The 22,923-nt window shown below is 43.1% G+C and overlaps 2 protein-coding genes across 4 annotated transcripts in view; both read left to right on the top strand.

Annotated features, from left to right (window-relative positions):
* LOC118769581 (rab11 family-interacting protein 5-like) overlaps positions 1-7,252 on the top strand; it is a 53,487-nt gene extending 46,235 nt beyond the window's left edge. For both annotated transcript variants that reach the window (XM_036516738.1, XM_036516737.1), the window contains 2 exons: positions 3,758-3,914; positions 5,180-7,252. In XM_036516738.1, the coding sequence (XP_036372631.1) occupies positions 3,758-3,914; positions 5,180-5,437 (415 nt within the window). In that variant the 3' untranslated portion in view covers positions 5,438-7,252. The remainder of the gene's footprint in view (positions 1-3,757; positions 3,915-5,179) is intronic.
* Positions 7,253-10,263: 3,011 nt separating this feature from the next.
* The window catches only part of LOC118769894 (sideroflexin-5-like), a 32,145-nt gene continuing 19,485 nt past the window's right edge, over positions 10,264-22,923 (top strand). The window contains exons 1-9 of one of the 2 annotated variants that reach the window (XM_036517281.1): positions 10,264-10,434; positions 14,595-14,663; positions 17,569-17,646; positions 18,814-18,840; positions 19,456-19,510; positions 20,252-20,277; positions 20,648-20,701; positions 21,344-21,400; positions 21,760-21,825. In XM_036517281.1, the coding sequence (XP_036373174.1) occupies positions 10,378-10,434; positions 14,595-14,663; positions 17,569-17,646; positions 18,814-18,840; positions 19,456-19,510; positions 20,252-20,277; positions 20,648-20,701; positions 21,344-21,400; positions 21,760-21,825 (489 nt within the window). In that variant the 5' untranslated portion in view covers positions 10,264-10,377. The remainder of the gene's footprint in view (positions 10,435-14,594; positions 14,664-17,568; positions 17,647-18,813; positions 18,841-19,455; positions 19,511-20,251; positions 20,278-20,647; positions 20,702-21,343; positions 21,401-21,759; positions 21,826-22,923) is intronic. The other variant, XM_036517282.1, reaches the window with a different exon arrangement.

The raw sequence follows: 22,923 nt of genomic DNA, 5'->3' as shown, positions 1-22,923 counted from the left end.
TATATATTCTTTCATTTCATTAGTCTTCTGCAATTCCAAAGAGAGGAATTATCAGCAATACTGTAAATAGTATAACAAAATAAAGTAACAACACCAGGAAAATAGTGTAAATGTGCCCAGAACAAGGTTTTAACTGCCAAAGATCATATATTATATTCACATACGGTGCAGGCATGCAAGGCAAAAGAGGGGGGACCCAGGCCTCCATGTGGTGATAAAACATACCCAGAGTTCCAACAATATCCAAAGTGAAAACACAAGGAATTAAGTAACACCTGATAACCTAACAGAAAATAAATCAAGCATGTGAATTGTAGGAGCTGTTGATGGGGAGAACCTATGAGCCATCTTTCTTGCTTGCTTTCACTTTGTGAAACACTCAGGTTTACACCTGTATCTGCTCAGCACCTGATGAAGGGGAGAAAAGTTGCTTCCCCAAGAGGCAGGCAATCAGGCACCAACACAGCACATGAGCGGAACAGCAGATATCTCAAATTAATGTATTTTCCTCTGTTTTGGCAATTTGAAGGGCCTGTAGTAGGATGTGTACAGCACTGGAAAAGGCCCTGTGTTTTTCAGAGTTCTTCTTTCTCTGGAGAGCTCTCCACAGAAGGCACCATGAATCATTAAGAAAACACTTCCTGTGAAGCCAGCAAGGATCACGGTGTGCAGTTGGTGTGAGGTTATGGTTTCTCTTTGTAGAAGTTCAGGGAAAGCAGGACCTTGCTTTTTCAGCGAGTCATTCTCCAAGGAAAATAAATTTGACAGCTTGTGTTTAGATTTGGTTTAATCTTCCATGTTTTATATATTTTAACACTAACTTCTTGAAGTTTTTCCTCTACTTCCTTGCCTTTAAGTGATTAGTGAGAAGTACAGTTTACAGTGTTCTTCTATAGTGTTTTTTTTTCACATAGACTGCTTCAGCAAGGTTGCTTTTCTTCATTATCTGGATCTAGGTTTACAGAACAGGGTTTGGAATCCTAAAGTGTGCATTTAAGTACAATATTTGACCAGAATTGTTTTTCAGTCAGCATCACTGTCTTCATGAAAATGATTAAAAATCGCTCACTGTAAGCGTACCTTTCGTTTGACTTTCAAAACGATAATTTAAGAGCCTGATATACGTGATTTGGGGATATGTTCATCTTCAATAGTAGCACCGTTAAAATACATTCATACATGGATGGTCTTTTCTGTTGCAATTAATGAAAAGATGAAATCTAATTCTACCAAGCCTATTCATATTATATACTGTCATCCCTCTTGTCATGTAAGTACATTCATCAAATCCTGACCAGACCCTTTTTATGTGCAATGTGCTGATGTGGATTCATGAGACTACAAGTGAGTTCAGGTGAGTAGTGGTCATATGAAGGTAATTTTACACATTAAAGAATCTCTGTCAACAATATAAAGCTATATTGTCCTCCTTACAAAATGGGGTGATTCAGAGTAGCAGCTGTTAAGCCTTCTTGCCTCATACTTACTCATTTTATATTTTTAAGGTGGATACTTTGGGTATTATTTTAACCAATCAAAACATCATCCTCACAAACTGTGCTCTGTGGTGGTTATTAATGAAAACTCTGGTGGGATCAAGTACTCAGACTTGGCAGTGTCCACTCCTGATCCAGTATTAAAACAAAATGAAGTCATGAAAAGCAGGCATGTAAGCAGGTACTCTGTTGAATCATTGTACAATTTTTCTCTCCTTGCCTGCCTACACTATGAATAATATACAAGGAATGATAGATAATGGAAAGTGTTACTGGAATGTGATTGGTCTGTTCCCATACTGAAATGGTAAGTATTGTGAAGCCCTTTGAATAGCATTGAAAGGAAGGTTTGGTCCTAATTGTCTGATGAAGCTGTTATGATATTTTACTAAAGAATCTTATTATGAAGTGGGATAGAGGCACAATTTGAAGTACCGGTGATCAGTGAATCCAGTGTGGGCTGCTAATGAAATTAACAGAATCCCTGACACCTCCAAAGTTTATGTGCCTGAAAACAGAATCATCATTTTCTGGCAGAATAAAGACTGCATCTCCTTTGAGTTTGAACAGTATAATTTTAGGGAGAGCTAATGAATTAAAGAAAATATATGTTCAAACCTTTTTTCCATATTGTTAGTGTATTCAATGAACTACAGGTAACTGAATGGAGCAGACTGATTTTTCACACAATGTTTTGTCACTTACTTGCCTACCTGTTTTCTCTCATTGATGGTAAAAGTGGCTTTTGGTAAAAAGGCTGGTCTCCTGCAGTGTATAGCAGTGCTTATCTGCTTTTAGAAGCAGTAAGCATGTCTCTGATTTTTGTATCAGAGTATGTAAAAGCAACTAAAAAAATCCTTGTTATGCAGGTAATGAAACTGGGAAAGGACCATGCCATTCCCATTAGATGTAGCCATGTTCGGAAACTTGTTAGCACCCTCCACCATCTTGTTGCAGAGACGGGAAGGACATCCTCTGTCCATCCCCCATCTTCTCAGGCAATTTCTTCCATTTGGTGTCGGGTTTCCATCTTGATTTCTCCACGGAGACAGCAGCATTCGAGGGCTTGAGCAAGCCCGCCGTTCCCCGATGGCCATCCCGCTGTGCTCGTTTGGTCCGGAAGGCGGGCGGGCCGCCCCAGCCCAATTAGCAGGTGGGATCTGTGCTGATGGGCTGGTTATTTTCTCTCTCCCCTCACCACCTCCTGAGGATGGGTGAGGTGCCAGCAGGACCTGCGCTCCGGGGTGGGCCTGTCAGCACTGCTGAAAAACAGCCGCAGGGAGCCGGGGGTGGGGATGTGTAGCCTCGCCCACCAAGCCCCCACCCTGCCCGAAATGCTACACACCAAGCAGAGAGCATTGGGGGTCCTCCCAGTTGTTGGAAGCATGGTCAAAAGGAATTATTAATTGTTCTCAGCTACTGAGATCTGAAATATTTACATTACATTGGAGTAACTTCATGCTTGGAAATATTGATGTAAGTGTGACAGAACATAATACCATTTAGTAGGGTTTTGGATGAATTCATCTACAGTACAGCTGGTAAGGTGTGGAGGAGTAGGATTTGGGATGCATTGGTCTACAGCTGGTAAGGCATAAAGCAGGTGGGTTTGGTGTGCGTTGGGCACACCAAATGTTAAGGCAGCGCCAGGTTCTCTACCTACTCAATATACTTGTTTCCAGTTCTTCACTGAACCTTTTGTGTTTTTTCCCCTCTACTATCAGGAAACGGGCATCACACAGTCCAATTTCTGATCTTCAAGGCCACTTTGTAGAGGACATTTCATCAGGTTCAGAACCATTTCATTTCAGCAGGAAGAGGTTAATTTTCTCTGCAAGCTGTTTCTCACAGACGCATGGCTTTGTACTTTCTCCTTTGGGGGCCCCCAAATATTAACACATCGGTTTTAATCCCCAGGGGTGGGAGAATTTATGTTTTCATTTCTCGCTGGATCTAATTGTGTCAGTATTTGGACGAGAAGACGTGTCACACGATATCCCCCGTCTCCAACAGTGTCTAATTGAAATGAAACCTTGGCCCACAGGACTGGAACAGTCTGGCCTGCCACTTTTGGTCTCGCCAATTTTCAAACAGGCAATATGGACTCTGATGGAGCAGCATTTGCCAAAAGGGAAATGAGGTGTGCTGACCAGATTTAGCTTCTTGGACATCTCAAAGATCAGGTGAAGCCTGTTTCCATGGTAACCACTATTCGGAACTATATATATAATCACACCCCCTATTTATTCCCCCTTCCGCAGTCCCCATCCAGTCAAGCCACTGACCACTGCAGCCCCCCAGGAGGAGAAAAAGCCAGAGGGCCGCTCAGTCCTGGTGAGCGGGTTAGAGAAGCTCAAGTCGACCATCCACCCAGGGCGGGCAGCTCAGCAAGGCGAGCCTGAGGCTGAGAAAAACAAGGTAGGTCCGGAGGCTCTCATTAGTGAGTGGTTTATGAGGTGGTTCTCTGACTTCTGAATTGTTGGGTTAACTGGTCAGGCAATGACTTGCCTTCAGGTCCTTGGTGGGGAATGAACACCTGCCCTGTCTTGCTGCCAAAATTAGTTTTTACATAGCATAAAAGGTGAGCTATCTGAGGATGAAATTTGATCCCTGCACAGAAAGGAAGGATTCCCTATTGGGGAATACATTTATAGTCAGCTTGAAAAAAATTTAACACTTTCTTATGAGAGCAGTGATATTTTGTATACAAAAATGATGGTTGAAATCATCTAGAAATGTGATTGATGGTAATAATTGATTATCCAGGGTAGACTGCAGTCCATCAAATTCCTCCTGGTTTCAGCTTAATTTCTGAGTATATAGAAGACCTCAGTATGGAAATTCAGTTGCATTATTTGATTACAGCATAGTAGCTGGACTGTGGTGCTAAAAGCTCATTAAGGTAAGTGAGCGGGTCCAGTATAGCAACCTCAGGCTGTTCACTCCCTAGCTCGTTGATTAAAAGGTAGTGATCCACTTACATGGAGCTGTTGCGTACCCATGAGGATGAAGTGGTTGTGAAAGTGTATGTGTGTAGTAGTGCGGCACTTGTGCCCTAGCATTTTATGGCCCTCTGATATTATGTCATAAGGTACAAGTAGTAATGTTTTGGTGCCATTACTGCCACATTTGATGACAAATTAATAGGTGTGATTTGAGAAGACCCCTTCTGGGAAGGGGACAGGCCATTTTCAGCAGTAACTGGTCACATTCAGGCAGTCTGTAGCCCAGCATGGTTTGTAACCTCAACTTTCTTGTCACAGTTTAAGACTGGTCTAAACCTTGGCTAGTGCTTCAGGTGCATTCCCTTGAAAAGTCCCAGCTTCAGGTAGAAACAGGATCTCCTTGGAGAATGACCATTTCTGACCACAGTGCACAAGCAGTGCATACAAACAATGGCCATGATCATAATTTTAAATTGTTTATACTTTTAATTATTAGTCTAGCTAACAGATAAAACAATATACTGTACTCTGAAGGTTGTGAAGTGTGTGTGTGTGTTTAGCAGTATTTGGTCACACTGAATCTGCTGACACCTTGACAAGAGGAATGCCAATCAAATGCAAGGGAGCTGGCTTTATAGGTTTAAAGTGTAACTATTTCTACAGTATTTTCAGTTTCTAACTTTAACTGCATCACCACTGTTTCCTCAATCTTTGTTTTCCCTTCCCTCTTCTTCGCAGTCTTTGTCCGAGGGTGCCGCACCTTACTATCACCTGACCCACAACGAGCTGGTGTCTCTGCTGCTGCAGAGGGAGGCGGAGCTGGAAAGACAGGGGGCGGAGTTTGAGAAGCAGGAGGCGTTGCTGGAGAAGCGGGAGGCAGAGCTGAAGAAGCTGAAGTTGCAGGTGCGGGACCTGGAGGACTACATCGACCGGCTGCTGGTGCGAATCATGGAGCAGACGCCCACCCTGCTGCAAGTGCGCTCCAAGCTCAAGTGAATGGGCTGATGGGAGGGATGAGGGCAGGGTCCTGCGGCTCAGCTCCGCCCAAACACTCAAGTCCTCGTAGTTTCTTTCACTGCTATACTGCCCTGTCAATGTAGTTACAGCACTGGAAAATAGCAGCCAACAAGGTGGTGTTTTTGAGTTAGCATGCTTACTGCCTTGAAACACGTTTGTCAAGGGTCTGGGTTTTGTGGGGGTGGGGGCGTGAGAGGGCAGGGTTTGAGCTGTTTCAGGTGTTTTTAGGTAAAACTTGCTTGGTGTTGATTACAAGGTGAGGTGGCCCTGGCAGTGTAACACCCCACCCTTATGATGGGGTTCTCAGAGTGAGCTTTTTAATTAGGCATCACTATGCTGCCATTGCTGGATATTCTTAGCAATTGGGCATTGAGCACACCTGCAGTTCTCAAGCTACAAGCCAAATGAACAAGTGAAAATAATACCGACCCATGGCTAAATGCAGAAGCTCAGAAAGTCTTAGGTTTTGTCCATCTGGAGCTCGCAAATGGTTCAGTCTCAGTTTCTGTGTTTTTCGATTTTCTCTTTTTCCCCATATTTTTTCAGCATGTCTGATAACACCTCGAGTTCAGCAGCCTATCCTATACGATTGACGAATGACCGAGTGAAACATTCGTTACCTAACCCAGGCATTGTAGCTGATCAGCCCTGAGAGATGCAGCAGCCACCACTGATCCTATTAAGCTTTTGCCTCCTGCAGTATTTACTGTGCGCTGATGACACAGCTTATAGCAAAAGCATCTAGGAGCATACCGGAATGTCATTCTCCACCTCCCTGGTCTTCCTCTACCTTACATGTCATAGCCCCCTTGCTTCGGCTAAAGCACACATATTGCTTCAAGTGCTTTCAGGTACGTGTTAATGGAAGGGATGTATAATAACACCATATACCGTATGCCAGAAATGCCAAATGCTGCCTTATTGTGTTCCCTTTGTTGTGGTTGTGGTTCACTTACTTGTTCCTATCACATGTTTGTCCCAGCACCTGATTTCCTCTGTAAGAACCTATGGCTGGAATGAAGCCATAACTTCTATACAAACCGAGTAATGACAAAAGCCATGCTGTAAAGTATTTTATGGGTTATATACACATAATATGCCAAGTGTGACTTGAACACAAAACGAGAGGGTGGTAACTTTGGAATGCCAAAAGAGCAGGCACAGGCCAAGAGTATGAATCCACTTTAGTGTTATTAAACTTAAAAAGAGGTTTGTACACTTGTGATTTTTTTTGCCCCTTCCCTCTCTGGGATGCATTCTGTTTTAATGCTTACTGATTTGATGTTTAAGTTCTGTTCTTATGTTGGTGTGTTTTTTTTTTTTTTTTTAAATGAACGTCTACCTCCCTTCCAAACTTCCACTAAAAAACACATATCACATATAGAGTCTTGAGCGCATTGTGAAACCTTGCAGTACATAGTCATGGATGTTGTGTGCAGTGCCAGTGTATGACTTAACAGAACCCCTATCAGAAGTATTGTGGTATTGGTCTACTTCACTCTCTGCACTTCCGCAAAAGACTTAACCCAGGGCACTGGCCAAACGAACAGCAAGAGGTCTCATAGCGTATTGTTGCAGTTCCTCTTCAGCACTCAAATAAGTGTCTCAGTGACTTCAATGACCAGCTGTTCAACTGAATGTGATTTCGCACTTAGGAACAGGAGATTGCACCATCATTTTCTTCCACAACTGATCTGAACCTCTTTGACAAACTATATCTTTAATTCTTCTTCTTTATTATTATTGTATATATTTTGCCTATGTGGCCCAAGGAATGTGCATCAATTGGTAAAGGTGGGGAAAGTTTACAGTTCTTAATATGATTCTGTTACACAGTTTTATATATTTAATAAAAATGGGTTTTCTTGTTCATCAATTGTATGTTTGCTAATAATCTTTGTTGATGCTTTATTAAAAATGTATTCTGTTAGTCACTTTGCAATAAAGGCTTATTGTAAAATGTACTGTAAATCTACATATAAATTATTGCGGGTTTCACATCATGTAAGAATAGTAGTTTGCCATATTTATGTTGCTTGTCTGTCATAGTCACTCAAAGGGTGAGTAAAATATAAATTAAGTTGCAATTCCATCAGTATTGTTAAAAATATTTTTTGTGAGCAGTGAGAGAAGATGTGGATTGTTTTGAGTGTTCAGATGCATATTATCAATCTCAAGTGGTCTTTGAGAGCATATGTTATCCTCACTTTGAGTTGAATATGAACTATTATTTCTCATACTAAACCTGCATGTTACATCAGTGGTTCTGTTCAGAGCTGGCTCACAATTGATATTTAATGACCTGTATGTATGGAAAACATCAGCTCTTCCACATAAACCCCATGTTATTGCAGTTTTGGACTTCACCATTTACCTTTATAAGCATCCTTGCTTTCACTCAGAACTGAAACAATCACCATATCTCTGAATAACTGATCTGATATCATTACCTGGGTTGAAACTGAAATGTCACTGATGTGTTTGTAGAATTATATGCTGTCTATAAATTTCCTCAGGCATTTTAACCAAGACTGATTGCCCTGAACAAGGAAAATATTTTATGTTGACTATGTGGGGCAATGTGAGAGAGGTAACTAAAACCAAACATAAGATTGATGTCCATCTTCAAATGAGCCAGGCATTTCTGAATACACAAACAATGGTGTACAGGGGCAGGCATTCTACCAATGTAATCTCTCAGTATTTAGTCCTTGTGTTCCCAGAATCCCTCAGTTCACTGTGTCCATTCCTGCTTTTGTATGGCTAATTCAGCATGATGTATTAATGTCCACACAGATGTCTGACTTTAGCACTGACATGTTAAATAAAGAACTGCTTTTTCTCCTACTGGTACGCATGCCTCTAAAGTGAATGGACAAATACATTTGCTATATGGGGAAACTAATTTCCAAAAATGGGTCACATGGGTGCCTGTTTTAAAATAAATCTCTGATAGTAGCGTGATCTTATTCTGTTCTAGATCAATATGCAAAAAACAAGATAAAAATACATCAACTAACTTTTTTTTTGTAACATATCTATCTATTAATGAGCATTTGCTTAAAATGTCCAATGGCTCCTTAGAACTTCAAGCAGGTCAGTTTTGAGCACATTGAACTAAATCAGTGGGATTATATTTCATGACCACTAGGGGGCCCTGTTAACCTCAAAGTAATTGCAAAAATCCCTCAGCAATTTTGGTGTGACAGGGTGTCAGTAACAAAAAAAACATTAACTTGATAATAATATTCTACAGCTTACTTTTGTGGATTAGACTCCTCTCTCTACATCTCAGCAGTTGTTAGGATGATACGTGAATGAATTAATTTAAATCCTTTCTGTCAGTAGTCAGTCCTTTTCCATATTCCCCGTGGTTTGAGCAGCGCTACTGTGTTTTTTCCGGATTTATGTATTACATAACTGTCCTTGGCTGCTTTGGAATTCTTGACAAATCGGATCTGGTGGCCTGAGGGCAACTGGTTGTCATTTATATTTTACAATGATGTCCCCAAAGAATGCTCTTGGGTTTTATTTTGTGGTACTTTGAATTTTGGTGGTCGGGTCATGCTGCTCGCATTTGTGACATTTCAGATTTTCTGTGCTTGGTTTGTATCTCCGGGGAAATCCATGTGTCTTCCATTTGTTACCTGGGCTGCATGGGAGCATACTGCTCAGCACTAATCATCGAATGCACCCTGCAAATGGTGTTCTACCTTTCCCTTTGTGTATTTAGGTATTGTGTATTCACTTGCAGCACACCCATTTCCATGGCGACGTGCAGAGCATGATTTGGAGAGCAGTACAAAGTGTAAGATCTGGGAACAGTGCTGCAGTTCACCGTCACTGGAGCCAGCAGCAAAGGTCATCTTACAGAAGAGTCATGATTCACTTTTATAGTCTCAGAAATTAAGGTCAAATGTGGTTGTGTTGGACAGATCCAAATTCCGGAAGCAACACGAACTCCACAGCTCACACCTGTAATCTCTCTCTCTCTCTCTCTCTCTCTCTCTCTCTCTCTCACACACACACACACACACACACACACATTTTAGTGTGCCTGTGTCCCTGTTTCATTGTAATCACTTTCAGCCTCATTTCCTTCCCTGAACATTAATCAATAAACTATTTAGAAACGGTATAACCAACACGTCATCAACTATGTTAATGTTTTACTAAACTCTTAGAAGTGTGTAGTCGGTGTTAAACTGCGCTACAGGTGAGAGAGAGAGCATGTGGAGAAACTGTTTCTGCTGTGTTAATACAATTATTAATGTGACATTCATTATTTTTGTCATGACGATGCCTCAATAATAATGCTAAAACAAATGCATGACAACATGCGTCAATTACATAGCGATAGAATACTTGTAATTCAGTGCTAGTTCTAACAACAGTTATTTAAGCAAAATATGTACAAAAGTGGTTCCACATAATATTTGATAATGAAAGTCTTACATTTATGACAACGTAATTATCGCTAAATAAAATGATGTATAGTCTATATATGGTACAAATAACGCGAAACGTGGTCTGCAGCGTTTGTTTCTTGAAATACTTCTGTAAGGAAAGGTCCTTTCTCTTCAGGCGGGGGCTGGGGTAAAACTACAAAGCTCATGTAGAACCATAAAGGGCACGCAAAAAACTTAAATAGGGTCAAGGCTGAAACATGTTGCAGATATTTCGCCTAAAACTACATATCCCACAATGCCTTACACTTTCTATAAGGTTGGGAACTGTAGTCATGTGTTACACCAAAACAAATCCGTGGGTTGAAATACAGACTACACCTCCCGTAAAACACCGATCCATAGCTTCAGTCGTTTCTCCATAAAGTCTGCTGACTAAATGGCCCTTTCTTTGTAATTAGGCCATAATTCGCCTCATAAAATTGCTAGTTTTACAAGAGCGGTCCTGGTCTCATGGAGGAAATGACAGCTTGCCCTCCTTTCCAGCTGGGGAAATCGCGGTTCGATCAGGTAAAACGTCGTAATCGCACCACAGCTAACGGTTACAGCAAATAGCGTATTGTTAGCAAAGTTAGCGAATTTGTTTCAGTTGCTGCTGTTGCATATCAGGTAAAAGTTGCATGGGATTTTTTTGTGTTGTTTAAAAACAACTTCGAGGTTTCCCTTTCGTCGTTGAACTTGTCATTTACGTTTTGAGACCGCCTTCGACAAAAGGGATGGTTTTGACTGGCATGTACAAGTCTTTCCACAACAAAAATACTAAGTACTTCCCCAAGGAAGTTCCCTAAACGATGCACCGGTGTGCAAGTCAGATCAGATCTAGAAAAAATAACCACTTTGCATGGCGTGAACAATTTAGCTGTGAGTAAATGACAAAATTGGCAATAAGAAATTGCTGTAAGGTCTACTGACTTGATCTATCTATCTATCTGTCTGTCTATCTATCTGTTTGTTTGTTTATTAATTCATTTACTTACTCACTTTTACTTACTTACTTACGTACTTACTAACTTATTTATTGGGCCTGGCTTACAAGGCTAACAGTTCATGACATGCACCGATGAGCCAAAACATTATGACCACTCACAGGTGAACCGAATAACGTTGATCATCTCCAAACAAGGGCACATGTCAAAGTCTGGGTAGATTAGATGGTAAGCAAACAATCAGTTCTCGTAATCAACGTGTTGGATGCAGGAGAAATGGGCAGGAGTAAAGATCTGAGCAACTTTGACAAGGGCTAGATTGTTATGGGCAGATGACTGGGTCAGAGCATGTCTGAAACGGCAAGGCTTGTGGGGTGCTCCCGGTCAGCAGTGGTGAGTACCTACTGACAGTGGGCCAAGGAGGGACAAACCACAAACTGGCGACAGGGTGTTGGGCGCCAAAGGCTCATCAATGCACGAGGGCAACGAAGGCTATCCCGTCTGGTCCGAACCGACAGAAGGTCTACTGTGGCACAAGTCACAGAAAATTTTAATGATGGTTACGGGAGGAATGTGTCACAACACACAGTGCATCGCACCCTGCTGCGTATGGGGCTGCATAGCCGCAGACTGGTCAGAGTGCCCATGATGACCCCTGTCCACCGTTGAAAGCGCCTGCAATGGGCACGCAAGCGTTGGAACTGGACCTCGGAGCAGTGAAAGAACGTCACCTGGTCCGATGAGTCCCGTTTTCTTTTATATCACGTGTGTGCTGTTTACCTGGGGAACTGATGGCACCAGGATGCACTGTGGGAAGATGACAAGCCGGTGGAGAGAGTGTGATGCTCTGGGCAATGTTCTGCTGAGAAACCCTGGGTCCACCCATTCATGTGGACATCAATTTGACACGTGCCACCTATGTAAACATCGTTGCAGACCAGGTACACCCCTTCATGGCGATGGTATTCCCTCATGGCAGTGGCCTCTTTCAGCAGGATAATGCACCCTGCCACACTGCACACATTGTTCGGGAATGGTTTGAGGAACATGATGAAGTGTTCAAGGTGTTGCCCTGGCCTCCAAATTCTCCATATCTCAATCCGATTGAGCATATGTGGGATGTGCTGGACCAACAAGTCCGATCCACGGTGGCTCCACCTCGCAACTTACAGGACTTGAAGGAGCTGCTGCTAATGTTTTGGTGCCAGATACCACAGGACACCTTCAGGGGTCTTGTAGAGTCCATGCCTCGGCGGGTCGGCACTATTTTGGCGGCACACGGAGGACCAACAGCATATTAGGCAGGTGGTCATAATGTTTTGGCTCAACGGTGTATAATGCAGAGTCAAAATACCTGAAACCACACACAGAACAACAATATGTCGTTTTGCATAAGGTCAACAAATCTCTTGAAATAACGACATAACATTACAGAGCTACTGCCTAGCAATAGCCCTGTCAGCGACAGGTAGAGCCTAACACTAATCTATAGAAGCAGCATTGTCTGCTTAATGTTTACATGGTGCAAAACAATGAGGAGTAGCTTGAACCTGCGTCATGTTACAAAAAGTACACTCATACATCCATTCATTACTCTATGTTACACATATGCATAAAGCAGCAGTATGCCCTTGACTTTTGGAACTTAACTGAAGTAAATAAAAAAAAACCTGACATCATTACAGGTTTGATCCTCTGTCTGATTGCAGTGTACTGAACAGCACAGTGTTGGCATTGTGACCTAGGCCTTAGCATAGTTTTCATTGTACTCTGCCACTGCATGTCTGTGGTTTTCTGCCAGTTTTATATACCTTCCTCACACCTAGATGGATTATGATAATAACGTGATGTCATGATCACAGCTATCTATGATGGGCTGAATTTGGGCTCCAGGGTCCTATGCCTGCAGACAATCAGCAGCTGCCCCACTACTGAAAAATGCGAATCGATCCCTCCTTTATCTCATGGATGAGGAAGCTGTGGTTATAGGGACCTCTATGGGTTAGGAGAGGAAGTGCGCCCTGCTTAGTTGGTAAGGCTGACACTTCAGGGCTACCATTACACTAACTCTTTACTGCTGTCAAGACAGCTGGCTGTTATGTGGGATGACTTCTTCTAAGTCTGTGGTAAACATATTAATCTTCCTACACACATCACAGATGCCGGTTTACGCATGACATAGACCTTTTATGTTAATGCCATGTAACTGAAGATGAAAACCATGTGCCACAATTAAGCAGCAATTTGTATATGAGTCTTGTACATGTGCTATTATACAAGGGAAGCTGTACAAATATGCTTTGCTCATGATTATTGAGACTGTGCAGGTTTATAAAGCATCTTGCTCAACCAAAGTTAAGGAAGTGATAGTGAATTATTGGTGATGAAGTGCTTTAGTCAATTCCTATGCCATTAAGTCATGATGCAGGAGGCACACACGTGGCAATCACATGAGTTCAGTGGCTTGTTGCTACTCACAGTCCTCTTCAGACATCCAGCAGCTTCTTTTATTATTAATTTTTTATACTGATTTCCAGAAACCACTCTGGTGCCTTTCGCTGAGGTCAAGGAATCAATCTCCCAATTGTTTCCCAATTGGTGTTACGTTTTTCTGTTGTTTTAGTTCCATATGGAAAATGCACTAATTTGTACTTTTGACAAATTGCATTGTAAAATGTGCTATAACAAACAAAATTTGATTAATTGGTTCCTGTCTTTTGCCCATAGTTGAAATTAAATGATATCTGTCACCCTCAATGCAAGAATTGCAAGTGGAATATATATATGAACATGCATCCATGGTTAAGAAGGGGCAGAATATATATCACAACACTCACAGTTTGGACCAGGATCTATGTAGTATGCCTGTTTACCTTCTGCACCCATACATCTCTTGTTATTAATTTAAAGTTTTAATTGATTTTAATTATTGATTTTACATTGTAACTAATAGCAGCTTGTTATTAATAAATATTAATACAATTAAGAGAATGGAGAATGATTCATTGTGCATGTTTGAAAATCTTATTTTAAGCCACCCTTTTCTAGCTCTACTCCTCTCATACATGTAGCAGTTCTACTCCAGAGTAAAAGTGACTAATGTAAGAGTCACCTGTGCGCTGTTTTAAGGCCTCACTGCAAAGTCACATCTGCTTTAATTAAGACAAAAGCAGCTGACAGCTCAGCATCGCTGCCGAAGACTGTTCTCCATCTCTGTGCAAGGGCTCCCTTATGCTCAACAGGCTGGTCCAGCAATCAGTGAATTACGAGCAATTACAAGTGTAATTGAAGAAGCAAATCGGCACATCTTTTTTTCCTTTTAATTGCTCTAATACAAGTTTCATGACTGATAAATGATGCAGAAACAGTTGGTAAAGGATGCTAATAAGTGAGTGCCACCTGGCTCACGGAACACCTGGCTCCTCCTGCACTCTAATTGGCTCCACAACAGCTGGCAGCCCTGTTAAGAGAAAGTTGTAAAAGTTTGTCGCGAAAAGTTCACAGATTTGCAACTTCTCATGGGTCCTTTCGGGGGGGGGGGGGGGGGGGGGGGTGCATGAAGGTGGGGGCGGTGTGTCCTGGGGCCGAGAGAGACTCGGTTGTTGGGACAGGTTGGGGCGAAGCAGACCTTGGTTGAAGGTGGTGGGCAGGGGTCTTTGCTCGTTCGCTTGTTTGTTATGTTGGAATTGGCGGGAAACTTCCTCTCTACCTCTTTCCTCCTCCGCCCCTCTCTCTCTCCTCTAGAACACATTCTCTGGCAGGCTGAAACATTTCCTGGAAGTGATCGACCCACGCACTCTCTTTGTGTCACAGGTACAGTACAGCCTCCTCCGTCTTTTAGTCACTAGTGACTGAAATACCCATATCTTGCGTGCAATTGTGAGTATGTGCTGATGGAAAATTGATACACAGCATAATTTGACATTGCCAGTCTCATGCAAATAATCAGCCAACTTTAGCATTAGAGGTCTCACCATATACCAGGATCTGCATGTCAACGCTGCAAACCTTTTTTTCATTTGTATTGGGTAATGCATTTTTAATAAAAAAGTCCACTACTACTGCACAGCCAATGGCATCCTGCTCCTTTTAAAATTCCATTATGTATAAGATCATTATGTGTGGGTAGTTCCATGTGAAATCAACCTAATTTTGAAGGCATCATCTTAAATTTACATGAAATTTTGTATGCTTATTTGTTATGTGGAGCAAGGAAATAACAAGTGTAAACTGGATCATTATGAAATGAGGTCTATCTGTACTATACTATACTTCACCTGTTGATAGCAGTGTATTCAGATGTGCAAATACATAAATATATACAACATTAATGGGTTTTGAATAATTGACTATTCCAATAATTATCTAGCCTTTATTGTGAAAATTCTGATTTGTAGTGTTGACCTGGGTTTCGAGGAGTGTGTTGTGTTGTAAGACCTGTGTGTGTACAGTACCCTCTAAATTTATTTATTCTATTGATTAAATAAACAGAAAACAGGATATGACAGAAAATGAACACATTACATGTGTATCATTTTGTTGTCTCATGTTTTACTTCCTATTTTATCAGGGATATTCATAAATACTGACAGCACTGTACATACACTTTTCAGTGCCTTAGTCATGTTTTTCATGCAGCAATTGTTAGGTTTTAGACACCTGAAACTCTATAAAAAGCACAAAGACAGCACAAATGGCAGCAGGCTCTGTTTCTTAAATACTACATTTAATTAAAAGGTCTTCTTATCCAGAGTGAGTATTGTCGCTTAAAAATTTAGCACATTATCCATTTATTCAGATGAGTGAAGTAATTCTGGTTGAGTACCCTGCCCAAAAGAACAACAGCAGTGGCCTCTCTGAGAATCAAACTAGCAATCCTTGGGTAAAAAGACCCAGCTCATTACCCTACTGCAGATGGTTCAACAGATACAATCTATATAACACCAGACATTTGATATACAACATATAATATAGGATGTAATTACAGAAATCTGTTTAGCCTCAGCGTAAGGGTTAAAGGAGGCTGACGGGGTAATTTGATGGGGTACATTTCCAGTGGCAGCTAGTTTGATCCGTCTTCTTATTGGATTTAATTAGAGGATGGTTAAACCATGAGTGTATTACAGTAGAAAGTGTTTCCTGACAGAGAGTTATGAGTCCGTAGTGTCACTTGCTAGGCATGTCTGTGTATACTGCAATCTCTTGCTCCCACAAGACCCAAGAGAACTGTGTGTACCTCCCCCAGATTATAACCTAGCAACGAGCTCAGATAGGTGGAGTGGCCTTGCTGGGTCGAAAGGCCTGGTGCTCTCTCGCATTCTTCGTTTCTTTATTCTGCGTGAATCCTAATAACCCTGCTCAGAGGGGTCTAATTACAGCAGAGGCTTGTGGGATGCGATGAAAGGAGGTGTGGATGGGTGAGGTGGGCGTGTGGGGGGGTCGCTGCTGACATGCCCCCGGGTCGTCCCGTTAATGAGCGCTGGACGGCCCTCTTGCCGCGTTTGCGCCAGCTCTGGCCCCGCAACCCCCCGCTGCGGCAGGCAATTAAAGCCGCGTCACTCTGTCCTCAAGGAAGTGGACGGCGCAGCGAGGGCTGTGGGACGCGAAAGCGATGGGTGGTAGAGAGCGGGCCTGACAGGGTTCTGCAGTGTGGCATAGTGGCTCCTAACCATAAGGTTGCTGGCTCAGATCCCTGTTGCGGCACTGTTGTTGTACCTTTGAAGGTGCTTAACGCACAACTGCCTCAGTAAATATCCAGCTGTATAAATGGTTAAAACTGTAACATATGAAAGTCACTCTGGATCAGAGCGTCTACTAAGTGACTGTAATGTAATGTAATGTAATGAGACTGAAGGGTGCCATTTACCCCAGTCAACCACAAGGGGTTCACTCACTGCTGAGGCCTCTGTTAATCTCAGCAGTTCCAGTGGATACTTCAAAAGTATAAAGGCAAGGCCTCATTACCAACCTTACCATAGTAAGCTTCCCAGCATGATGTCCCACTACTGATCGGAGTGGAGGTGGACACTTATTTTGGCCAGGGATTCAGTGTCACTATGGAGCCTGTGGAATATTGATAGGGGAGTTTGGCATAAAAAACCTCAGTGGAGCACTAAGAGAAATCTCAACCCGAGGGCCATGCAAAAGTATGCCAAAATAAAAAAGCAAATACAAAAGCGAAGCCACAGTTGCAAATGAGCATTACTTCGTGTTGTACCCATTTGCATTGCCCTTTGCTAACACTAAATATACAAAATAACCATGGGAAACAGAGGACCGAGTTGCTGTGGTGACCGGCGCTGTGGTCAAGGACACCTCATAGAAATGACAGCGGCCTCTCCTGCCACTTTGGGGTGAGTGTGTCCCACCCACCCCCCTCCTCCCGTATCCATGCAGTTGCATTGTGCTGGATTCTCACCACCCTGACAGCCGCTCTAAACCACGCAATGCATCGATTCAGTTTTAACCTGTGCCTGCAGTAATGATCTCTGGAATGTTCATGACCTGATAAGGACTGGAGTGTGCCTTTCTTTTCAAGAGTAGTAAGGCATAACTTAGAGCAAACCAGCTCTAGTTAGAATGAAACCAGAGGTTAAAATATTGTGAAAAAGACCTTGTTGGTGTGTATGTATGTATGTGTATGGTAGTGTGTGTGTGTGTGTGTGTGTGTGTGTGTGTTTGTGTGTTCATTCTCTTACATTAATGTTTCTCTCCTTAGAGTCACCTGAATGAGAGTGTGAAACTCCTGGATGATTTCAAACATGGAACCCTTCCGCCAGGAGTGTCAGATGAGCAGGTAAGGACATGCATGTCTACTCACACATGTATGCACATGCTCATATGCACACACACATACATGTACACACATTCATAACCATACACACACAAACACATACACATATGCACACATATATGCACAAACATAAACACACGTGCATGCACACTCAAACACACACACACGCACTCAGACGCACCCACATACTTGTATGCACACGTCCACAGACACATACACACTCATGAACATGTATGCATGCACACCCATTAACTCATGTGGATATGTATGCACACACAAATAGCATGCAAACATGTACACAGACACTCATAAACACACAACACAAAATCCAAGGGCGATTATAAAGAGGCCAGTGTGCGTAAGTGCAGGATTAAAGCAATTCTTGCCATGTAGAAATGCCATGTAGAAAACGGCTGGATAGCTTTAACTTTACAGATAAAAGATGATGTTTGTTTCTTGTAAGCCTGTGTGCAGAGTGCAGAAATGTGCAACTGCATTAGAAGTCCTTTACCTCCCCCTTTACAAAGAGAGAGAAAGCCTTTTGGATGTTTTGATTGGCTAAAGAAAGGGGTAGGAGTTTTCCTCATGATTGCATTCCAGGCTCCAGAAGCTGGAACTCATGTGTCTGACAGGTCTAAGGTCAGCAACATATGTTGCTTAGGAGATTGACCAAACAATAACGATCAAGTGAGTGACACTGCTGGACACACACATAATTATGTCAAATCTTTTGAGTCTTAAATTGATATCAAGCATTCATTTCCTTAAAAATTTGTGCATTTCATTCGTTATCACTTTCTCATAATCAGTTGGTTAATTTCTGCTCTGCCATGGCAATTTCAGCTTTGTTTGTCAAATATTGGCCAGTAGTACTAACTACATGGAAACCATTGTAAAGTATGTTCATTTTAAATAATTAATAAAATAATTAATAAATATGTTAATCTTAAATATCAGCAGCTGCCTTTTATTATCTTGGGTCATTACTCTTTTAGTCATTTATGGTTTGATTGGTTTTTCTGTGTATTGCAAAAAAAACATTGTTGCATCCAGCATGGTTAGAGAAAATAGTTACTGGCCTATATTTCCAGTAACTTTTGTGACTGAGAGTTCCTGAGACACAGAGTTCAGCTCTTTTGAAGGACTCACCTGTTGTCATTCTCTCCTCAGCTTTGGCAGGCTCAGAAAATCAAACAGGTAAGGGTCGGCCTGTTTCAAAACATACAGTACCTTCAAGACCTTAATGGCACTGATATTCAGAAACGCCAATCAAAAGCTGAATGGCAAGGTTCAACACGTGCCTAGCCTTCTTTTTCTTATGCATCCTCTCCTTTTATTGCTGTTCTTCTTTGCTTGGCAGCTGACGGTAAATAGAGTCTAATGCTTGACACTTTGTTCACTCACAACTGCAGCTGAGCTTTTGCTTGGGTGAAGTTCGGTCTAAGAGCACAGCGCATTGTCTTTGTGGGGTTCCAACCGCTGCGTGGCGCGCAGTGTTAATTAGTATGAGCACCTGCCACTGCCCCACCTGTACCGTTTCCTGCATGCTCTGCCGTGGCTTTACTGCGAGTCCTGAGCGCATCGCAAGTGCACGTCCGCTCACCTGGCTTCTTGCACCTGAACGCCGGGCTTTGCCACCTCCACGAGCGCCTAATTGCACGGCGCTCACAATGTTGCCCGACGTGTCTGAGAGCCAGGGAGCCGCGTGGCAGCTGCCTGGCGACTTGACGGGGAAAACCGCCCCTCCCCTCTCTGCCTGGCAGTTCACGCCGCCACTCCACACCACGGGGCTCATTATCCACCTAATTGCAGGCCATCATCCATCCAGACACTGGGGAGAAGATCTTCATGCCCTTTCGGATGTCAGGTGAGGGGCTCGTTACACACTCCGTGACTGTTTGGGGGGGCCTCGCCCCCAGTGATGGACCTTGCCTGGCAGGGGGGCCTGATAGGTTCCTCGCCGCCAGGCGCTGATTAGGCCTCTCGCAGAAAAGTGCGGCTGAGCTGTTGGGCCTCAGGGCTGAATATTTTGGTGTCAAGTGTCAAAATACCTGTTTAAAGCCTACCTTGCGTTGTGGCAGGAGTTAAGCGGGAGAAACTGGAAGCGTCAGGAGCCCTCTCCGTATGTGTCTAATGAGGGCTGAAGAACAGTGGAGACTGTAAAGTGAAAGCTGCGGCCAATCCCTGGGCTGTTGTCATAGTCGCAGGACCGCTTTAACAGCGCGTTCACTGTTTACTGTGCATCTGCTGTGCATACAGCCAGTTCACTGTGCACTTACTGTTCATAGAGTCAGTTTACTGTGCATCTACATACACCCAATCACTGCACATCTGCCAAATGTCTGACAAATGTGCAATTTGGTTGGAACCATAAGCAACCAGGCAATGGTTTCATAGAAACCTGTACTTCTCAATGATTTGGCACTAACAAGAAGTGGATTTTTGATTGGGCATGAGAAATAATCATTTTGTGTGGGAAGTAGTTTGTCTGCTTATGATTTCACAGTGCAGGCTTTCACAGTGCAGTTGCATCTCAATAACTGAGATACTCCAAGTGGCCTTGTCATAGCCTCTCTGAAGACACCTGGCTCTTTTTTCTGGTTCACAGGTTACGTCCCATTCGGAACACCAATAGTAAGCCTGTCCTATTACAACCCCCGTTTCATGGACCTGAAGGAAGTGACAGTCAGTTTTAATAGATATTCTGAAGATGAGTAGCTACCATGGCACTCCCATTTGAGAGCAGATGTCTGTGAAGGGGGTAGGATTGGGGGTAGGATTCACATCCTCACGAGTTCTGCTGCTACTGAAACCAACAAACCGTGATTTAAGAATAAAAAAGGTAACATAAATTTGCTTGGTGTAACAAAGAAAAATAGCAGTTGAGCGTTTTTGTCATCTAATCTAATGACTGTAAGTGTTTTAGCACACAGTTCCCCTGAACTGACTAAAAACATGTAGGGCACATTTCCGTGTGACCCAGTAATCCTTGCGTCCTGTCCAGGTGGTGGGGCTGCTGCTTCCAAACCAGACCCTGGCATCCACAGTGTTCTGGCAGGTAAAGACCCCCATTTCCTCAACACCCTGGATGGGTGACCCTCATTCTTACTGTCAGGAACAATTTTTGCACAAATCTGGTGCTGATCGCACAGTAATAACAGAACAGTTGAAGACAGTATATACAGTACTTTCCTAGTGAACACAAAATCTACTGCAAGGTCATTTAGTTAATGGCAATTACAGTCCAGCATCTTAGTCTTACAGTAATTAGTCAATGATTAGACAATGATTAGTCTTCCTTAATTGATTTATCAGACAATTAAGCTAATTAAAATAATCTGTAATCGGACCACATATACATTTATTTTTTCCATTGCTTATATATATTATCCTCAAGTGTAGATATTTCATATGCCTGTTACTGATCTAAGAGTCTTGGTTTACATTCTGGTCAGTACAGAAAGAAAAATGACCTGATGAGTTTGAACGGGAGCCAGGCCAAATGAGTGTCTAGCTCTGGGGCACAGCAGTGGAGTTTAAACCTGCAGCCACCTTGCTGTCAGACAGCAAGTGCCCTGATGGCTGCTTCACCCCCACATAGAACCCGCCTGTCCTTGGGGGTGTGGTGTGGGCTGCAGGGGGTTGTGTCTGAATGAGGTCAGTTCACTGACCCAATTGTTATACCGCTCTCCTCTGACAGTGGCTGAACCAGAGTCACAATGCCTGTGTCAACTACTCCAACCGCAACGCCACAAAGGTATGGTGACGCCATAGCCAGGCACCTGTAGGTCAGCCACAAAATCCATTCCATAGAACTGCTGGCAACTGGAGACTGCCCTGGGGACCGTTAATGCTGCCGATATTTAATTAACTGCATGTTTAAGTCCTCATTTACTTTACTCATTTGCCATTATCCAGAGCAACCTGCATCATCAACATGTTAAATGCTAGCCATTTTAAAGCAGAATTTTTACTGTAGTGAGTCAAGCCAAGTGCCTTGTTTTAAAAGCCAGTGGCTTAATGGATAATAATCTCTGCAGAGTGACAGAACAGATGCACACATGTGCTACGCGTGACTAGGAGGGCGGTTTGAAGTGTTCATTGTGTTGTTTTCAGCCCACGGCAGCCTCCAAGTTTCTCCTGGGATACCTCGGTGCAGTCACCAGCGCCGTCTCCATAGCGGTGAGTCCAGCTCTGGCGTCACCAAGCAGACCTCACTGCAATGCTGCACCTAAGCAGACTGGGAAGCAGACCCTTTGAATGTGAAGCTGGAGTTAGCTGGAGCCAGAATGGTGATCAGGGATTTCTGTAGCCAGTCGCTCACAAATGGGACAACATCTATCTCACAGTTGTGAGATCATTTTGCTGAAGGGATTTTGTGCACCATTACTCCCCACTGCCACATCAGCCCTCATGTCAATAGCTGAAGTTAAACCAATGGCTTGTGATTACAGTGTCAATTACAGTGTCAGTCTTATTTTTCTTAAATATAAATTAAAACATAAATTGTGTGGGGCCTCAAAAATATCAGTAAGTCCTCTACCAATTAGATGAATCAGTAGCTCTTCAAGAATGCAGCTGAGTTTAGCAGTAGATATGCTAGTAGGACCTAGTATTGTGTGACGTCTGGATCAGGATCAGTGTGATCAGTGAGGTTGAGCTGATGGATCACTGGCGTACAGGCTTCACTAGCGTTTCCAGGTAACAAGCTTTGTAGGTGCCCAATGACTGTTTCCTCACCCTCCTCCAGCTCCACCCAGATTGCATATTTGACAGATATGCTAGCGAGAGACATCATATCCCTTGTATAACAGGGCTACATGGTTCCACTGACTGAATTACAAGACTAACAAGTGTTCAGAAGTGCACAATTTTATATCTGAGGTGATACCGAAAGTCAGCAAATAGAGCTTCGACTTGGCATTTGGAGGTCGGTTGGTACACCCAGGTGGAATCCCTGCGAAGCTCAGCCATACCAGAACCCCAGTTCCACCCCTGCACTCCATACCCTGGCCAGGCCACGCCATCGGGGCCCCCAGGCTAAGGTCGGCCCACCACCTCACCTCACCCAGCCGACCATCTCCAAACCACCCCACCCACAGGCGCGATCACAGCACTCCCCCAGAGCCAATTAGCTTTCCCGCTGAGAGGTAGCTGGAAGTCAAGAGACCTGACAGTGGCAGATTGCCCACTGCCCAGAGGGGGAAGACTGGAGGAGTGGGGGGGTGGTGATGGTGGTAATTAAACCAGAGCCCCCCTCTCTGCCCGGGGAGAGGTAAT

The sequence above is a fragment of the Megalops cyprinoides genome, chromosome 22, assembly GCF_013368585.1.
Source record: "Megalops cyprinoides isolate fMegCyp1 chromosome 22, fMegCyp1.pri, whole genome shotgun sequence".
Taxonomy (NCBI): Eukaryota; Metazoa; Chordata; class Actinopteri; order Elopiformes; family Megalopidae; genus Megalops; species Megalops cyprinoides.
Note: the sequence above shows the minus strand (reverse complement) of the source record. Positions and strands in the feature narration are given on the sequence as shown.